This window comes from Poecile atricapillus, chromosome 18, assembly GCF_030490865.1.
Source record: "Poecile atricapillus isolate bPoeAtr1 chromosome 18, bPoeAtr1.hap1, whole genome shotgun sequence".
Classification (NCBI taxonomy): domain Eukaryota; kingdom Metazoa; phylum Chordata; class Aves; order Passeriformes; family Paridae; genus Poecile; species Poecile atricapillus.
The window spans coordinates 7,314,598-7,334,854 of record NC_081266.1 but is presented as its reverse complement, the minus strand read 5'-3'; the positions used below and the strand labels follow the sequence as shown (position 1 = coordinate 7,334,854).

Here is a 20,257-nt window from a genome sequence, read left to right as displayed (position 1 = left end):
TGTATTAACCAATGACATCTTTCCTCCTCTATAAATAACTACTTTTCTTCCCTGAAAAATTAATTTCCTTGACATTTTTAAATCTCAGTTTCTCTCTTCCTTTTCTTCAATGGAAAAAGAAACAATATATATCTATATAAAGATAGATATATATATATGGATATATATATCCAGACATTAGAAAGACTCCCATTTCAGCTCCTGTCCTCAAATAAAAATAATTCACTTTGTTCAGTAGTTCTCTTAGTCTTCCTATCCTTTACCATCCTTATGTTCTTCTCTTACATACACTGCTGTAAGACTTTATTTACATAGCGAAGAAAGGACTACAAAATATTTCTTAATTTTTAATATCAAGATATTCATACACCTTTTGAAAGCAAATCAATATAGTAAGTGGTTAGGAAAAAACCTTCAACAAGACAAAATATCTATATATTATATACAGACATTAGTTGGATTTGATTATTATCCAATAAAGGAGGATTAGGAAAAAAAATCCACAGAAGAAATCATCCTTGCACTGCAGCAACCTCTGTAAATTACTGGCTGCCTCTAGACTAAATTAAAACCAGTAAGGAACGTGGAAGAACCATCACTGCTGCTGCTTTTCACTTCCTCTGAGTCCCTGTGTAACTGAGCAGAGGAAGGCTAAACCCTGTCTGTCAAAGCTGCAGCTTAATTAGCAAATATAGCCTCTGCCTCAGGAAAAAGAGAACATCCTCTGGGCTACTTCTAAGCTTGCAGAGCTGAGAAATTAGTATTACAAAGCAAGAGGCTCCTTCAAAAGCAGGATATATAAACTTTAGGAAAAATGGGTGGTTATGGTTGCTTCCCAAATATTAATGTGGTACCAAGACCCTTCCTTCTTCTTCCTTTGAGCATATACCAAGGCATGAACACCTCTCTTCTACCCTGCTACTTTCATTTTCCTCTTGCAGAATAGACCCAAATTGCTTCGAAGAAAATTAAAAATAAAATCCCAATCGCAGTAATTCAATAATAATTACAAAAGAAGATAACCCACTCTGTCACTACGGTACACCCTGCACTGTCTGCTATCGGCAAGACAAAACTGGAAGGCAACTGGCCAAAAGTGATTGCAGAAATATGGCATTTTTCTTCCCCCAAACAACTGCCTTTTTTACCTAAAATTTGAAAATATTTAACTGCTGCTCTTCAGCAGCAGTTTCTTTTTTTGTTACATTTCCTGATCCAATTTTTTTTGGGTTATCTGGGTATGTGCATGAAGACAGAAGACACACTGACAGAGATCACTGCCATGGAGGTCAGTGGCAAGGCAACCAAAGAAGAAATTGCATTTATCTCAACTTAATGCAGGACAATAGAAATATTTTGCTGTCAGGGAAATTCTGGAGAGCATTTTTTTGAGCAGGCATTTTCTACCTTTCAGAAATCTGGCAGCGTCTGTGGAGCGAGCCTCCAGATGGCTTTGTCATTTACCATGCTAAAAATGTAAAGATGCTCTATGCACGTTATTGATGTGAATATCCAAATATAGCTTATGTCCAATACCTTCAGCATCCTCATCAACCTGCCTGTAGCAGAGTGGCCAGGACTGGAGCAGCCTGGCTGGAACAGCTGCTTATGCAGCATTCCTGAGGGGGAACAATTGTGCTGGCAAAAATAGGGTTAGAGCTGTCCTGAGACACAAAATTTCTAAAAAGTCAACCAACAATTTCCAAGGGGTCCTGGCTGTCAAATGGGGAAAAAGTAGCCCTGTCAAGGGGGAAACCAGCAAGAGGTTCACTCTGTCATATTGGGGACATCTCCTGGCTTGGCTTGGTTGAATTGCCCCCACATTGGTGCCTGGCCCCAGCTGGTTTGTGCTGATCCTGCTGCTTTGTATCATCACCAGTGACAAAATGTGTGTATGGAACCAGAAACTGGAGGGAAAATGGTCCATTCTGGGGTGACCACTGGAGGTTAGGCAAGATAATTCATGGTGTTCAAAACAGCCGTGGTCAGGCAGGTGATCCATCACAATGAGATGGAAATGTGATTCCAGCGCATCTCAGTTTCAAACTGAGCCCAAGGCACAGAGATACTGGGATTTTCAAAATGAGCAGGAATTATTTGTTAAATATTTTAAAAAAACAAATTTTTGGTTTTGTTTTTTTAATTTTTTTAAAGGAGATGGTTCTGGAAAATGGACTGGATCCCAAAAGACCCAGAGTTTTATAAGAATTATGCAAAATGCTTCTCATCTGCTTCAGTCATTTATAGAGGACAGCCCATCTACCTCTGCTTAAATGAATTATATAAAATGAAAGCTGGCCTAGGATACCCAGAAGCTCACATGGGTTTCTCTCCCTTTATTCAAGCCTTTATTTCTATGGTGCTCTGAAACCAGAAAGTTGAAGAAATGCACTGAAATGTATCTCTGATGACCCATTTAAAAAGAATAATTTATTGTCCTGATGATCCACAAAGAGATAAGGAGAGACACAACCCCAACTTGATATAATGTCAATAAAATATAAATATAAATATAAATATAAAAAAAAATATATATATATATATATATATATATATATAAAATAATAGAATGGAATGGAATGGGGAAGAGTCTGTACATCCACAGGATCTTCACTGATGCCTGGGACTCGATCACTGTGTGCTCCACGTGGCACCATGAGGGCATAAAAAAGTTACCAAGGCTGAAAAAAAGAATATAAAACAGAAGTGGGAATGTATGGAATAAACGTACAACTCCCAGTGAAAGAGCTGAGTGAGAATCACATAGATTTTTTTTTTCCTGAAAGAAAAGGCAATGTGTTTGCATTGCTATCTTTGAGACAATTAACTCCACTGGTTTGGGTTTTTTTCTAATAGGTGAGAGAAATCAAGAATCAAGGCTCAGTCATGCTCTATTATCCTGTGGATCAGCAATGTTGGTGCAGGGTGAAGAATGCAGAGAGTAGATTTCATAAAGAAGTCTTAGAAGCTTTTATTTCAGAATCACCACCAAGCCCATAAGGAAACTAAATTCCACTGCTTTCAGCCTTGTATTACTGCTGTGCTTGGAACATGTTACTTTCAGATGAACATTTAGTCACAAAGTCTATGACACTGGCTGAGATAAGAATGATCTTGTTTTGACCCTTAGAAACATAGATCCCAGAATTTCTTCTTTTGAATAAAACACAAAGGAGAACAAATACTTTAGACAAATCCCCGTTTCACTTTCTTTTTGAAATCACTCAGGATTAAGAGCACTGCTGCCTGTTAGAGGGCATGAAAATAAATTAGCCTTTGAGAAAAGAAACACAAGCAGAGGCTGTTGTTCTGTTTCTATCTCTCTGCCACATACAAATTCTTTTCTCTCCTTGCCTGGGCCCAGATAGTAAGTGAATATAAAAATGTGTAAAGAAACAGTGAGATTGTGATCTGTGTCTTCATTCTGCACTATTTTTCTTCTCAATTTCTTAATTAGTTACAAAAGTCTGTATGTGCCTATCTTTAATTTCTCCAACTGTACAATCTCTCTGCACTTTTCCTTCAATTATTCTACAGCATGCCATCTCCCTGTGTAAGAAAGCATTTCATTATATGAGGCTTGCAATTTCTGCTCCTTAATTAGCTCTCATTACTTCTACTTACGCTCTTGCTCAATGTTCTAAATAATTCCTCTTGAACCTTCCTGTCTTCTCCCTTAAATATTTGCACAATTGACTCGTGTCCTTGTTAGTCTGTCCTTAACTAAGTTTTAGTAACAATAAATCACTCCTGAAGAATCAATCACTCCCCAGCAACCCTACTGAGAACTGTTCTTTGAACTTGTATTCTAGTTAAGAAAACATCCTGAGAGAAATAGTTTATTATCAAAGCCTTATAAAGATGAACTACTTCATTTCTGCCCCATGACACCAGGATCTGGCCTTTCTCATTGGCATCTCTTGTAGCAACCTCATGTCTCACCATGGGCTTGTTTTATCTTCCCATTTCTCTGGGATATAGATCTCTCCCTCCCTGAGGAAATATTTTTCATTTGTCTAAGCCGGTCGTAGGGTTCTGGAAATTATTTTTATTCTCTTGATCTTGCTCTGTCTGCACTATTATTTTTAATGTTTTCTTCATTTGCAACCAGTGGCAAATCTAATTTTTGTTCACCTTCATCTCCCAGATCACTCCTATCATTAAACAGAACTCACTGTTTGTTGTCTTGTCTTTTTTTTTTTTTTTTCTTATTCAACACATATCAACTATGTAGGGAATTACTTATTTAAAAATGAGCAGTTAGAATTTAGAGCTGAGGCAGTACTGTGACTGTGACAGATTAAAGTGTTTAACAAGAAATAATAACAGAACTTTCTGTACAACATATTTGTCAAACACCTTTCAAAACAAATATGTTTGAATCCAACAGTAATCCCTGTGCCACAAGAACAGACCTCATCTCTTTCCAATTTAAACTACTGCTGAGTTGTAGTACCCTTTGTTTAGAGGTGTTCAGCTAATTTTGAGTCTCAAGGAGAACATAGCTTATCAGAGCTAATTTCCTTTCACTTCAAAAGAATTTTCTATGAATATAAAATTAAATACAAATGCTTTATAAGCTATAGTTAGTATGAGAGCTTTTTTCCTATGGCTTTTTGTTTTGTTTTCCTGTGCCAGACTAAGGAGAACTTCACCTGAATGTTACCTCCCCTCTGTCAGCCAAGCTGCTGATTTAATTCTGCTACTGATACTCTCTGGATAACTTTGTTCAGCTCAAAGTGATATTTTTCCCACTTGTTTTCCATCCCTGCCTTGCCTACCTGTGCACCTCCATTCCCATCCCTGTTGGCTGCAGTAAGGAAAGCAGTACACATTCATAATATTCTGAAAGGATAATGTGGCTTTTTATTTCACTGGCAGGCACTGCGTTGTTGGCAGGTATTCTATATTTTCCATTTAAATCTATATCAGGATAATCATAAAGTGTAAAAGTTAGGGAGCCCATGAGAGGAACGATGGGAACCAGCTAAGACTGAACAACGATCTCCAACCCTTTCCCAGCTCAAGCTGAAAGAAATGCCAGAAAAGGCAGCAGAGAATCCACCTGTACTGTAGGTGGGAACATCCCTATAGCCCTGTGCTGCAGGCTTAGACTTCATCCCTTTGGATTGGGGAAAGATTGGCTTCCACCTTTCGTCCCAGCACATTTAAACCATCGCATCTCACAAACATTTTTGAAAGCAATTTGTACTCTCACGGCATAGGACACGAAATGGAAAGAGGCTGGATGTCTGTGTAAGCCTAAAGCTGATTACTCATTTGTCACCCACATATCAGCTATCCCACAATCATTAATCACCAGGAGTGGTACATGACAGCTTCAGAGCTTTTATAAAAGGAAAGCTGGAAGTACTTTTGCACAGAACTGTAGGAGTTTCTTTTTCTTGCAGCAAATTTTCCCCCTGTAAAATTGGTTCTGAATTCATCGCCCACGCACGCTTTCCTGAATTCTAGTAATATTTTACATTTACTGGCATGACGTTCAGGATAACTTGGCTTTGTTTCTCCTCCCCTCTACCCCTGAGGAGTTACTCTGTCCACAAGAAGTAATGGGCAAAAATGTTTATCAGTGAGGATTGAAAGTTTAGCTGCTTATCTAGGAAAACAGGGCATGCCTGAAGTCATGGCAATGAAGTCAGTGGCAAAAACAGGCTTCCTCCTGAGCCAATGCTGAGCCACTGTTCCCTTTTCTTCTCCGTGAAGCAGGCAAGGAAATATGCTAGAAACCTCTCTCTGGATGTCAGCAATGGCTGTTTCTCTTGTCTCTGGTATTTTTTGAGGAGTGAGCAAGCCCAGCAGTAGGAAGCCTGGCTGTTTCTGCCTGTGAGGAGCTAAACCAGCCCATAGCCAGCCCTGTGTGAGACCTGGTGGGCTCTGGATAGCTCCCACTCTCTGTGTTGGTTAATGAAGGTGAACAGAACTGGACTTGTTCAAGTTCAAAACCTACATGTATTTCAGTGTTCATAAATTCATCTCCACATCTGCACAAGCCTACATTTTTACAGTAGAGCAGCATTCCCCCTGTGTTCTGTTCCTGCCTACTGCTGCTTTTCTGGGTATTGTGCTGCCACAGTCGGACTATTCTTGTTCTAAGCTAACAAATTCTTTCAGAGGCAAAAAAAAACCTCCTCTGGGGCTCCTTTATATTCCTCCTAAGACCATTCAGTGCACTTTGCCAGGTACTGTGCTATTGTCTTTAAAAAATAAACCTGCCCTGTCTCACCCCTCCACCTGCCACATCCTCCATGACTCCAGAGGCAAAATCTCCAGGCCTCCAGGGTTTTCACCCCTACACAAATGTTTCCTTCTAGCCCAGCCTCACTTTATTAAGGCAATATTGACTGTAAACCCTATGCATAAAGTGCCCAGTGTTGCACTGTTTGTATTTGAGAGGAGCGAGCAGTGCCCCAATAAGCTGACTTCAAGTTATGTAATACACGCTTGGAAAATTGCATTTTATTGGCATCATGGCTTTTCTATATTTGAAAATGGAATTTAAAGTTATTTTCCTCAGCAATCGTGGTGATGCCATTCAAATCATAAGCAGAAGCAGTGAGCCATCTGACTTACAGAATCTCAGGATTCAAATGAACCTATGAATTGCTGAGGGAAATCTTGAGACTGAAACATTTTTAGTATCTTCTAAATATCTGTTTAACAGAACTTGTCTTCATTGTGCACCCACAGCCTTAAACTGTAGGCAAACATTACCAACCAGTCTTAACATCTCTGTGTTCAAACAGTTTCCTTGGCTGCAAGTATTGCCTTAGTGAAAAAATACAGCTTTTACTTTGCAGAGGGTTAGATCAGATTAATGGTCCTTTCCAGTCACAAAATCCATAGGGCTGTTCTCCGTTGTTTGTCTTTGCAGAAATTTTGGTAGAGTTTCCCTCAGTCAGGACTGGCTTTTTTCACACATGACTGAAATGTTGCAGCAGTGAGGGAGAGGACACTCTGAAGCTGATCCAGGGGTGAGAGTTGTGCATCAGCAGCAAATCTGGCACGTGTGGATGTGACGGATCCAAAGGTTTTTTCTCTAGGACACCCCACGTGAATGGGCAAATTCCCTTCAGGGAATTCCCTCTACAAGGGACGTGGATCTCCCAACAGAGTCAGCAGAGGAGCCAAAGCCTTGGGTGTAAATACAAGGGCTTAGTTTACTGCGGTTGCAAGCCTGCGCTGTGGGCTCGTCATTTGACCGCTTGCTCTGACCGGTGTCTGGATCAGTGCCGGAAGTTGACTGACTCGAGGTTTCCAGGCTGCGGTGCCTTTTTGTTGGGCTTCGCCCTCTCCCTTTTCCAGGGACGGGTTTGTCCCCTCCCTTTCTCCGCCTTCCTTCCAGCGGGCTCTTTTCCTTACTAGAGACACTCTAGAGCATGCTCTCCGGTTGGACCGTGAGCTCTCCTCCCCTTCACTCTCGGCGCTGTCCGCCCGCCTCCCCTTAGACTCCCGATCGCGTATGTCCGCGTGTGTTAGGCACCCTTCGCTCCGCCCCTTGCTCGTGTCCCCGGCGCCATTTCGCGGCGCATATGGCGGGGGCCTTTCCCCGACATCTCCAGGGCCCGCGGTGTCGGGTGCGCCCCGTGGCTCCGTGGCATCGGTACGCCCCGGCGGCAAAGTGTGTTCCGCGGCCAAACCTGCATTAGGACCGGGCAGGCGGGACGGCGACTTGGGTCGGCCGTCATCATTAGATGGCTCGTTAAAATCGGTGGGGTAATCAATACACGTGGTCTGAGTGGCAGCTCCTACCCCCACCCGTGGTGTAACCCTTAAACAGCTTTGAGCTGCCTTGCAAACTTTCTGCTCGTGAAGCGCTTTTCTCAGCGCTTGCGTAACTCTCACCCAGCTTTTAAGGCACTTGCTGGACTTAATGCGCAAGACGTCATTTGTGAGCGCCTCGGAACACCTATCCCAGCAATCTGGGAGAATAATATCTACGGGATCATCGGTAACACGATTCTAACAATCTGACAACCACGCATTCAAAATTCCTGGATTTTTTGCAGTCTATACCGCTCTGCTTATGCAGCTGCGAATCTACCTTGCTGATCGACTGCATCTCGGCGGTACGGGAGCGTCCTCCCCGCTGGAGTCGGTCCTGCCGCTCCAGCCGTCACTCAGCGTCCGGCGAGACTCCTGAACTCCGGCCGCTCGAACCCGCGTGTATCGGGGAGCGGTCCCGGGTTTCGGCAGCACTTGTCGCCTCGGGGTGAGGCGTAGCGACCCGGTTCGTGGGTGACACGACGGCTGAACTTACAGGCCTGTCTGGCAAATCACGCGCTAACACCAATCTGGTGGACGGTGAAAAAGCCGTTATTGCCGGTGAGCTAGGTTTTTATATCACCGAGATATGATGACGTAATCACCGTAGTATTATGGGTTATAGAACATTGTAGAAGGAGGGGCCCTATCTTCGCGTACAACGCGAGATCTTCCGATCGGCTTTCCCTGTCTATCCACAGCACCCTTTCCATAATGAAGTGAACTGAACCCTGGATTTTATGTTTGCACTACACAGCTATCTATGCTGTAATTTACTTTCATTTAATTAAATGACCAGAACTTCCTAAGAACACAGTTAGGAACCTACACATTTACAAAGATGGAAACAAGGAGAAACAAAGACTAATTCCAACACCTGCAAATTGTGTGCATCTCCACACCACCTGCTTGAAATCTCAATGATATCATCAGCATGGCAATCACTTTGATATGCCCCTCTCACCAATTAGAACTTTATCAGAAGTTTATCAAAGTCACTTAGATTTAGAAAGCTCAACACAAAAAATAAAGAGGGTCTTATGCTACATCCTGAAGGTAAAGTTTGTATAAATTGGGCCTGTCAGCAGAGGCTGATCTCACCTGTCAAAGTGACACACAGGACACAGAAAACAAGCCTCAGGACAGAGAAGTATTGAATGTTACAGACCAGAATGGAGATGCTTGAATTGCAAATGAGAAGCCAGAGTGGCCAGCAGAAAACAGTCAGAGCTATGTAAGCCTCATGTGCTTCATCCCACTAATTAAACCATCAGCCTCATTTTATTTCTGGCTGGTGCCCACATAAGCCCCTCAATCTGGCCCCATTTAGGAAAAGGATTGTAATGCAGTTTGGGATGGAGGTGGAATAGAGTATGCACTGAGAACCCACAATAGCTCATAACTGCTCTAATCCCCAGGCTAGACAAGTAAAGGCTCTCTTGCCACAGATATTGCTGGAGACGTGAGCCATGGGAATTCGAGAGCACATCTAGGCAGGGAATTCATTATGGAGCAGCTGACACGCTCCTGCACCGAGAGATCACACTTCACACACAGCCCCAGCTCCATCTCTGAAGTCACCCTCAGCAGCCAATTCCACCTGCAGGAATTCTGTGCTGCAGGAGCACTGCCAGCTTCCCCTCCCGTAGCCTGGCTCCAGGAGCACTCAACATTTACCTCTCAGCCTCCTGACAGTGTTACAAAGCTGAGCATCACACCTCCAAATGACATTGCTCCTTAAAATTCACCACTGCTCCCTCTGCTGAGCTCTTCCCTCTTCATAGACAGGCTGGACTAGAAAGCAATGTCTGGATAATCAACCCAGAGCTCCAGGCTGAGGTGCTGCAAAAAGTCATGCTGCTGCACCATGCCTTATGTCTGACTGCTATCAAAATGTGTCTGCTGAGAGGGCCAAAACAGTATCAAAATTGGTTTTCTTGGAAAAGGCCATTACCAGCCATTAAGGAAACCCAGTTTCTGTATCTGTCTCACACCTGTAACCATACTGAGTGATCTCAAAGGGAAAAACCAATTGTTAAATCATGACAGAGCAGCACTATCACTACTTTGAGTTGAAATTAGTTCTCCCAGAAAGGCTGTTTGAAGATTAATGTTTTCACAGTACTCTGCAAATGCAAGGACTTACAGGTTACACATTCTGATAAAAATACTCACAAGGTTCCTCATGTGTTTCAGCATTATTGTCAGATGGCTGTTCTCATAGGATATGACCAATTGTACTCCAGGATTGTGACCAGCTGACTGAGGACCTAAAAAAGGCCAGACAGCTTGATTATTTTTAGTTAACAACTTAGAGGAAGCAGATCTGTAAAATATTGAAATACATGTTAGCTAACATATTAAAACCTGCTCCATGCTTAAATCAGGGATGAAATTAAAAAACACAGATAAGGAGTGTGATGGAAGAAAGTGGTCTGACATGCAGTGCTCATTTTCCTTCCTGTTTGTTAACTGCCAGTGAGATTTTCTGTTTACTAATTGCCATCAGTCTGAAATTCAGTGGCAAATTAATGCTTGAGTGACAAATAATTGGGGTGTTTTTTTTTTGGCAGTCACTGATGACACTATTCACTATTGCAGTTCTGTCTGGTCAAAAACACTGGATTTTATTTTTTTTTTCCTCCAGTTTCCAAGAGAAAGGGAAAAATAACAAAGGGAAAAAAGAGCAAGTTTCCTGACCAGCTCCAAAACAAGTTAGAGAAACAACATCACATATAAATTCTCTCTTCCTCTTTCTCTACTTTATGTATTCCAAGTTGGTTTTCATGCAACCCATTGCTTTCATAGATTTTTCTACTAAGATGCACTTTAGGAGTCTGATACAATTCCCACTGAAAAAAGCTATTTTTCATTTTCCAAGCAAGAAGAATCAGTCTCATAACGTGGAAGAAATGACTAAGCAAATCCTGCTCCATCTTTCTGCTGGAGGCACTGAGGCAGCTGTCTTCAGTGCCAGAAAGGTGTGTCCTTGAAGCTGGTAATGTGGTTTACCTGCCCTGCAGAGACAGCAGGGAATCACAGCAGGGAAAAGATGCCTTTTACCACTGTAAATCAGGTAATGGTGAGCAAAACCTCTCCTCAATATCCATCTGACCTCCTTATTTTGTGGTGTTTCACCTGAGCAGGGGATGAGGAGCTGGGCTTGAGCCATTTTGCACCACCTGGTCAGCGAGGACAGCCCAGACACTGCCCGTGTGAAGTTGCCTGGTTTTATTCAGGCAAATAGGGCTACATTTAACTAGACCAAAGCTGTATTACAACCACAATTTACCCAAAAAAGTAAGAACTCAATCCTGCAAGGCTTACAACACAACAAGGATGTCTCATGAGCTGGGCTCTGCTCTCCCTGCTCCCTGTTAAAACAGAGACCTGAGACAGAGAAGTGCTGCTCTCCATCCTGCACCTTGGGATCTGTCACTGACACAGCAGCCCTGAACCTGCTGCAGGGTGACATAACAACACAAGACAAGACAATAGAGTGGTAATTAATTCTTTAAATAGAAACACATCTTCTGAGAAGCAGAGGCAGTGGGAAAGGATGATGAGAACGTAAGAAGAGCCACCACGCGCCAGGGTCATGCACTGCCACAGGAGGCTTTTCAGGGAGTACCAGGACTGTTCCCCTGGGTAGCAGGAGGGTTCCCACCTGTCCCTTTCATCCTCAGCTGGCACCTGGGCACTCCCTGTCCTGCTCTTGTCCTCTCCTCCCCACATGTGCCCCAGAGCTCTTACAGCCAGGGCGGTGGCAGCAAGAAATGCAACTCCCTCTGCTCAGCCTTTGCTCTGTGGCTCAGCACAGGAGGCAGCATGAGGCTGTTCTAATGAATAAGCCACACTGGGTGTATTTTTCTGAAGAAACCAAATGTGTAACCTCTGGAGCGAACAGAGACTAAAATAACTGCTCAGCAGACACAATGACAGTGGTGTCATGTACTACTGACAGCCAGAGAGCCGCTGTAATTGCCATTTATCCTAAGGAAGGGAACTCGAATGAATTAGAAATAACACAGTGTGTACATGCAGCTGCCATAATATAATTTTTCCAGGCAGCCTGGATACCAGCACTGCTGAGTTTAGGATGCTTGGAATGGAATCTCAGAATATGAATCCATCTCCAATGCCTCCCCTGTAGAGAGTACAAAAATACATTTTTAATCACATCCTAACTAGAGAAGGGCCCGAGACATTCTTGAAGAATTGAAATTTGTGTTCTGAAAAAAAGGTGTTCTGAACTCCTTACTGCAGTGGAAAACTTGAATTTTTGTTTTTGTTGTGTATATAAATATGCATATATTATACATGTCAATCCTTCATTAAATTTTAAAATACAGGGAACCGAAAAAAAAATAAAAGAGAGGGATTCACAAGCAGCTATAAGAATGTGAATGGTTTTCAAAGCATTAGAGAGAACAGGAGGCAATTTCAGGAATAAAAATAATGAAAGTTGGCATATTCCCTATGCAACAAAAAATCACTTACAGACAAAAAAGGGAGCAGTTGCAACTAAGTCTCAAAGACATTCAGAGCCATAAAAATGTATAAATAAAAGTTCAGTGAAGTTTTCCATGGAGTTGTACACCTTTAGTTTCTTCTCATAATCTTTATTCTTTCTCAAATTTCCACTTTCCAAAAATAAAAAAATAAAAAATAAATAAAATAAAATAAAATTAAATAAAGTGAAATAAAATAAATCAAAGCCCATCCTGGAGAATGTAGAGGGAAAATTGGCAAAGCCTGTTTTGTAATTACCTTCTTCAAATTAATTTCATAGCATTGCTAAAAATGAGTAGGCATTTTCAGTGACATCAGAACATTTATTCTGCTGAAATTTCATCCTTCTGAGCAGCTTTTGTTACAAATTCTGGTATCATAGATCCCCTCTTTTCTAGAGAAAAGAAATTGAAAGAAAATGAGAAGTTCATAAAGGTAGGCTGATAGACTGATACTACAATATTAAATGCTTTTTATTATTGCACTCTTTGCTACAGTTTTTCTATATAGAAACAGCATTTTAAAGTTGACAGAATTTAATTCTACAGAACAAAACAATGTATTGCAAAATCATATCTCATAAGGGATTGATCTGGTGGAATAAATCTTGAAACTGAAAGTCATTTAACTGTTCCATCTTTTTCATCATTCTTTGTTGTTCCTTATTATTTGTTCATGCTCAATATTTGTGAAAAAGTGATTTTTTTCCAATCCAGAATTTCTAGTGTTATATCTGTTTCTGTGAGCACTTACATCTATGGCCAAAATTTTGTCTATTTTCTGGTACTGCAGATATAAAGATATAAACTACACTCCCAATAAGCCATCTTCACTATAGCAGCCCTGGATTGTATAACATTTTTAATAAAATTACTTCTACTTTCAATAAAGAAATAATCACTTATTCAACCAAATTTCATGTAAAGACAGCTACTTGTTCATTGAATGGTCTCCAGCAGGAAATAGGCACTAAAGGGTTGGATTGGTGTTGGATGGATCTCAGTAGCAGCTGTGGGGTGAAAAGAGAATGACCCAAAGGTAATGCAGCTCTCTTTGAAGAACGGAGGGAGCACAGAAAATGCTCTCTGTGCTCCATCTTTCTCTCTATTCAACTGCATTGGTTTCTCTGGGATATTTATTATCATATCCAGATACATAGAGAAAGGAACCTCCCAAATCAGAGGGCAGTAAGTATGCAAAATCTTCATTTGTCATCACAAGAGTAATCTGAAGATGCCTATTTTTACACAGTTTTTTCTCCTTGAAACCATATCAATGCATAGTTCTTTATGACATTTTAAAACCAAGACAATGAGAGCAATCATGGCCAGTCAGCAGTGAATCTATAAAGCCACAAATGAGTATTTACAAAAGGGTGTGTTTGACCCATGTGGCACTGCAATTCCCACCAGCTGTGATGAACAACAGCAAAATCTTATGCTTACAATGAAAACATCTAATATGTGCAAGAATAATGCTTGAATGTTTACACCTTTTGTTTTTAAAGTGTAGTATTTACAGTAGTTCTTGCAATTAAACTTTGTTTCTGTTGAAACTCTAATTAAAAGTTATGTTTACAGAAAACAGCAAGGATGGTAGGCATTTGTAATAATCTGTGATAAATGTTAGGAAATAATCACTATTATAGTTTGAAAGTAAACCAAAATCACATGCATTCCTTTGACCTTTGTAATAAATACTGGGAGAGAGGAATAGCATTTCTTTATTCTTTAATGCTGCAACACCCAGCCTACATCCCTGGTCAGTCCTGAAATATCTTCTGCACTAGCTATAAGAAATTTATTCCTCCAGTGTCCTGATCTTCTCTTTGTTCATGTATCTATATAAGGGATTGAGAGATATATGCACAAGCAAAGCCTGAAGGCTGAATTTACAAGGTTTCAGTAGCAATGAAAAAAAAAATCTAGATATAATGTCCCAATGTCTTTGCTGATCTTCCTTACTAGATTCCTTATAATCAATGGTTCATTTGGTGTGAAATTACAAAAGTGAATATAATTTTGGTTAAAACTGCGAAGGAAAGTAAGAATTTGCTTGCTATCTCAGCTGGAGCACTGTGCTGCCTTTGACATCTTGACCATCCCTGGTAAAGTACTTGAAAAGTACATGAAGAAAGTGAAAAAAAAAAACCAAACAAATTATTTCCAGTCACCGCAGACCTGAATTATTTTTAAAGTGGTGATTGACTGCTGGAAGTCTCTGTACTCTCCTGAGTGATCCAGAAATAAATCAATTAAACAACTCCATTTTTTTTTTCCCCCCATTTTTTATTTAGGCCATCGTATCAAAGCTGGTATTTCAGTAAGCATTGAGGCACTTCAGCACTGGAGACCTTGGTGTTCAGATGCTGATTGTTCCATAGTTTATTCCACTTCATAAAAGTGTGAGTAACAGGGAATTCCTCGACAGATTTTCGTCCCATACATCCTCTGACAAAACCTGAATGTTTTCCAGAATGTCAATACAAAACTTGGTGTCCTCAGCTTTCACAAGTTTCATAAAATCTGTGGCAAACTGCCTTTGGTCTGTCACATTTCGAGTCTCACTCAGGCTTGCTGACAGCTACACGGAAGCTGGCAACTTCGAAGCAGTTTGCCTGGGGAAGAATTCCTGTAAAACGAGTGGGAAATGGAGTCAGGGTGTAAGTCCAGCCTGATTTCCAAGGGCTGTCCCAGTGATTTGAAGGCTGATACTGGTATGCCTCAAAGCAGGACATGGACAGCTGCTCTTGCCCAGGCTGGTTTTGAGGACAGAGAAGTTCCCAGCAGGAAAGTGGGAGCTTGGGTGGCCTCCCAGCACTTTGGGGTGGCATCCCACAGCTCTCAACATCCACCATCACCCTGTGCCGTGAAGCCAGCTGGTTCCCCAAGGCCCAAAGAAGGGATTTCCCCCCAGGTCTCTGCAGTGGGTTGGTAGCACAGTGCTCCTGGTTATCTGGGGGAAGATGTTGTGCTGGCAGCCTCTGCCTCACCAGCTTGTCACCTTGGACCGGGACAGAGAGACCTCGGCCAAGCTGGCCAAGCTCCCCTGGAGGACATTGGCACGGCTGGCTGCAAAAGGCCTGCTCTGCCCCACACAGCTCCTGCCAGCACACGTGCTGTGGGTGTGGGATATCCTAAGGGTGGGAGACGGGCAGGGCCTGGAGACGCTTTGTGCTGGAAGGAAAAGGCACAGGATGGTGGCAGGGTGGTGGAGCAATGGGTGGGAGACAGGGGCAGGGCCTGGGGACACTTTGTGCTGGAAGGAAAAGGCACAGGATGGTGGCAGGGTGGTGGAGCGGGGGCAGGAAGGGGCCTGTGCTGGGCGCCTGCAGTTTGTGACATCACCAGAGCAACACTGGAGCGACACTGGAAGGATGGGGGAGTGAACATTCCATGCCATTCTGTCAGGTCACAGTGGCATGAGGAGCCCACTGTGAGCCCAAGTGAGATCTCGGCTATGCCACTGCAGTGAGGGGCCTGGAGCAGGCGGTGCACAGCCACCATGGATGAGAACAGATATCCTTTTCTTCTTCTACCTTCTCCTCTTCCTCTGCTCTCCCTGCCCTGTGACAGCTGCCATTGGGATGCCCCTGACATGGCCCTTTCCCCTCAGGCCTGGGCACACAGGGGATGCCCTGGAGGGCCTGGGGCAGCCAGTCCTGTCAGCCAGGGCCGGTTGATAATGTTTGGGTGGGCACAGTGCTGGGAGCACTCGTTCCCTGGTGTTTCTTGGCACTCCCCACCATTCCCTGAGCCTGCTGAATCCCCTCGGCTTCCCCACGTTTCCCTCCTCTCACTGCAGCCCTTTTTGCACCCTGACCACCCCTTGATCACACCCTCCCTTCGGCCCTTCTGTCACTGCTCTCTGGGACTTTGAGGACAGAGCAGAAATCTCTTCCTGCACACCTTGGGGCCTGCTGCATTCTCAGAGGGCAGAATGCAAGGATGTTCTAGAGTATGAAGAAAGGGAAGCACAATCTTCTTAGGTTTAATGAAATTAAACTTTTCCCCCCCATCCCCTCCATTAAAAGGCAATTTAATTGGCCAGAATCTTCCTTAACCTGACGTCTCATACGTGGTTTTGGAATACAATTCAGAATGATTTCAAGAATGGGAATGTTGATTTAGAGGGCTGCAGGAGGCTGCTTGAAAAAATGCAAATAAAATTTGATGAAGACCATTTAAAACATATTTTCAAGGTAAGGTGTATGTACATTAAGCAATGAATGGTTTAGAAGTTCAGTTACACACATCATATGTTTGCTGATTTTTTTCAAGTTAATTTTTTGGGAAATGTATTTCAAGCTAGTGTGGTGTGCAAAATCAGCAAAGAATTTTCCTCCTCCAGGTCTTTCATGTCTGTGTAAAATAGATAACCCAGGGTTTGAATTTGAATCATGAGCCTTTAGATTGGAAGGTATCTCTAAGATCACTGAGTCCAACCATTAATACATTGAAAAGTCCATCTCTGCAACTTGTCCCTAAGCACCACACCTGCAAGCATTTAAGTACTTTCAAGGAATGGTGACTCAGACACTTCCCTGGACAGCCTGTTCCAATGCTTGACAACACTTTCAGTGAAGAAATTTTTCCTAATAGCCTGGCACAACTTGAGTCCACTCCTGCTTGTCCTACTGCTTGTTACTCGGAGAGACTGACACCCACATAACTCTGTCTTTTCTCCACAACAAATTAGTGTAAGATGGAAAATATGTTGGTTTGGATTCCCAGGTTTTTTTTTGTAACATGTCTGTGCTTGAGAAAAGTTAAAGCATTCTGGTTTCATCCTATTCAGCTTCTCTGGTCAAGCTAATGAGCCCAGACATGTCTGTCTGATTCTGGACAGAGCCATGAGAGCAATCTTCTCAAAATCCTCTTTCCAGGAGGACAATTGGGATTTCTCTGAGCTGTCCAGGCTTTAGATCCAGCACACATTCATTCCTTTCTCCACTATACCTCTCCTGTAATATTTAAGAGGTGTGCCTGAATGGGTGGGAATCGCTCTCTAACTCCCTAGGAATGGATTTGGCCTTGAGAGGTGGCAGTTTTTAAGATATTTCTGTGAAGATGACATGATGCAGCTAGAAGCTGGACTTAAGTTCATTTAGTGTAGGCAAGCAAACTACTGCCAAGCAGATCTTGTCTCAGTGAGCAAATACTAACAAATGAGTACTGGATACATATTTTCTTCATGTAATGACTCAAAATATCTAAGATTTTCCCTTTACATCATTTCCCCCCCAAAAAACCCCATCTGTCTGGTAATGCTTTTTCCCTAAGGGAATGAAAACAAGTGTGTATATATATATAAATATATATATATATATATTTATATAAATACATGTATATTTACTTACTTTCACCTTTATAGATATGATTCTTTTGAGAATGTTGCAACCAGCTGGCAAATTTTGTCCTGATTTGGCAGAGACAATTAACTATGGCAAGTCAGAAAGGTCATAAGAAGGAAGGCACTAAGCTTTCCTCACCCTGTCTTCCTCTCTCATTGTTTGCCTTCTCAAACCAAGGTAGAACCAGCAGCATGAGCTCAACCCTGGCTGAAGAGGCTTCCTGTGGTTTTTTGAACTTTCACTGCATGGAGAAAGTTTCAAAGCTAGAGGATCTCTTGAGAACTTAAAAATATTTCTCGTTGTTTCCTCTATCTTCCCCCTACTTTGGTTTCTGGCAGGAATGTGAGAGATGGTCAGCTGTGGGAAGAGAAAAGGAGATTTGAGGGAAGTGACCTGCAAAGAAGAAGTCTGATCTAGTTGTATTTAACAACATATTATACCCAATAGCCTGATCTAGTTATTTATAGCAGTACTGTTAGGTGCCCTATGCTATTTGAGAAAGATTTACAGGGGTTCAGTAGTTTGAGGGGTTCAAATATTTCATCAGCGAAACAGTATGTAAAAATCCAAAGCATTCTGGATGTTACTGACATCTTTGTAATTAACTGCACATCAGCAGTTAATCTAATGGTTATACATAGCAAAATACATTTTATAGAAAGCTAATTTTAAGGAATAATCAGCTTTTTTTCTTCTCTGTTCTCTTTGAGCTTATTTTACTGTAATACTCTTTTGAGCAGTATCAGAATTATGAACATTAAGGTTTTAAGGAATAATAAATTTTCATCTAATTTCTCTCAAGACTTTGTCTCTTCTTTTTCTGAACAGCAAAAATTTGATGTGCATTAATAAAAATAGGAATGATAAAAATCTACCCCAAAAATTTACAATATCTTTTTATAGTAGTGACATGATTTTTATCACTTTAATTTGAAGAGTTCTTTTGTGTAGTATTATTGCCTGTATTTCACCAGGAGGCAGCTAAAATAGAAACTTTACTTTTTTGTCCAGCTTCTCTTTGTGCCAGTAACTAAGTGAACATCCTCCAAGTCCTGATAGACTGTTTATTTTCAAAAGAAGTTGGTATTTTCTTTTCCTGCTTAATGGTTATAAGCAAATTTGCAGCATTGTTAAGAACATTAAAAATTGGATGGAAGAAATCAACCTTAGATGGGGAATTTCTCAGCAGTAATGAAATGTGTATAATTAGCATTTGTACAGAAATATTTTCTTGCTGGTGATTTCTGTTAATAATGATCATTATTATTCTCTTTTGCAAACTCAAAGCAAACACTGAAGTACTCATTTGTAAGATTTTTTCACTAGAACTCCTCATGAAATTTAATTTTGTACTCGTTTCAGTAATTTAATATATTTTTACTCCTATTGTACTTATTCAGAAGTGCAGAAAGAACTTTACTGCATAGGAAGGAACTGGCACCAGATCTTTAAACTTTTAGCTTTCATGGTATGGCTTCAAAACCAATCTAATTTAGCAGTAATCCAATCTCTTGATCAAAGAGCAGCCAGAGCTCAAGTAAGCAATTTCCTGCTTCTAGACATTTCTGTGGAAGCCAAAGCAGCCATAGTAAGGGCCATGTTTGGATGTTTGGATGCTGGAACGTGGTGTCTTTGGCATCTCAGTTTAAGGAGCCAACAACTGAGAATTTTCATCAGTTTACAGTCATAAGCACTGAGGCAGTGGATTGCCATTTGTGGTTTTTGTGAGCAATTTTGTCAGAAGATTTCTCTTGATTTGGCAGGTTTTAAGCAAAAATCAGGCTAAAATGATAGAAACATTTATATTTCTGTATTGATATTAATTAATTAATCAGTACATAATTAACTAATATATAACATATATACAATATACAGCATATAGCATATACTATATTTTATATTATATATTAATAAATAATATTAATATACATAGTATATATTATATAGTTTATATAATAGAATATATGTTATATATTATTATATATATGCTATTATATCTTAATATACGTATTACATATTATATCTTATTATGGTTATATTATATTATATTATATTATATTATATTATATTATATTATATTATATTATATTATATTATTAATGTTTTAATAAATTTCTATTTCTATTTCTATTTCTATTTCTATTTCTATTTCTATTTATATATTTAATATAAATATTATTATATATTAATATATATTAATATATATTATATATTATAATATATATTAATATATATTAATATATTTAATATATTTATATTTATATTTATATAGAAATGCAATTTATATTTATATATTATATATATTATATTTATATTTTTATATATTATGTTTATATATATGCAAGACATATATTTATTTCTATGGTTATTTTTATATATATGCAGTTACTTATTTTAAGTAGAAAATTTTAAAGGAAAAATAGAATTGTTAAACCTGTGAAAAATGTAAAAAGCAGAAATGGTAAAAAAGCAGTATTCTTCTCAAATTCTTTTGTGGCCTTTTAACTTTTCTAGTGACTTTTATACTGAAACACAGAAATTAATTACTATGCTAACATTCTGTAAGCTGTATGAAAACAAGCTTACAATTCAAGAATTCTGAAAGTGTGA

At 40.4% G+C, this 20,257-nt stretch overlaps 1 protein-coding gene and 1 pseudogene across 1 annotated transcript in view; one reads left to right on the top strand and one right to left on the bottom strand.

Moving 5' to 3' along the window:
* Positions 1-14,599: 14,599 nt before the first annotated feature.
* LOC131586060 (F-actin-capping protein subunit alpha-3-like) lies at positions 14,600-15,144 on the bottom strand (annotated as a pseudogene).
* Positions 15,145-15,259: 115 nt separating this feature from the next.
* LOC131586059 (1-phosphatidylinositol 4,5-bisphosphate phosphodiesterase zeta-1-like) overlaps positions 15,260-20,257 on the top strand; it is a 45,919-nt gene continuing 40,921 nt past the window's right edge. The window contains exons 1-2 of the mRNA XM_058852798.1: positions 15,260-15,414; positions 16,345-16,495. Coding sequence (XP_058708781.1) covers positions 15,260-15,414; positions 16,345-16,495 — 306 coding nt within the window. The remainder of the gene's footprint in view (positions 15,415-16,344; positions 16,496-20,257) is intronic.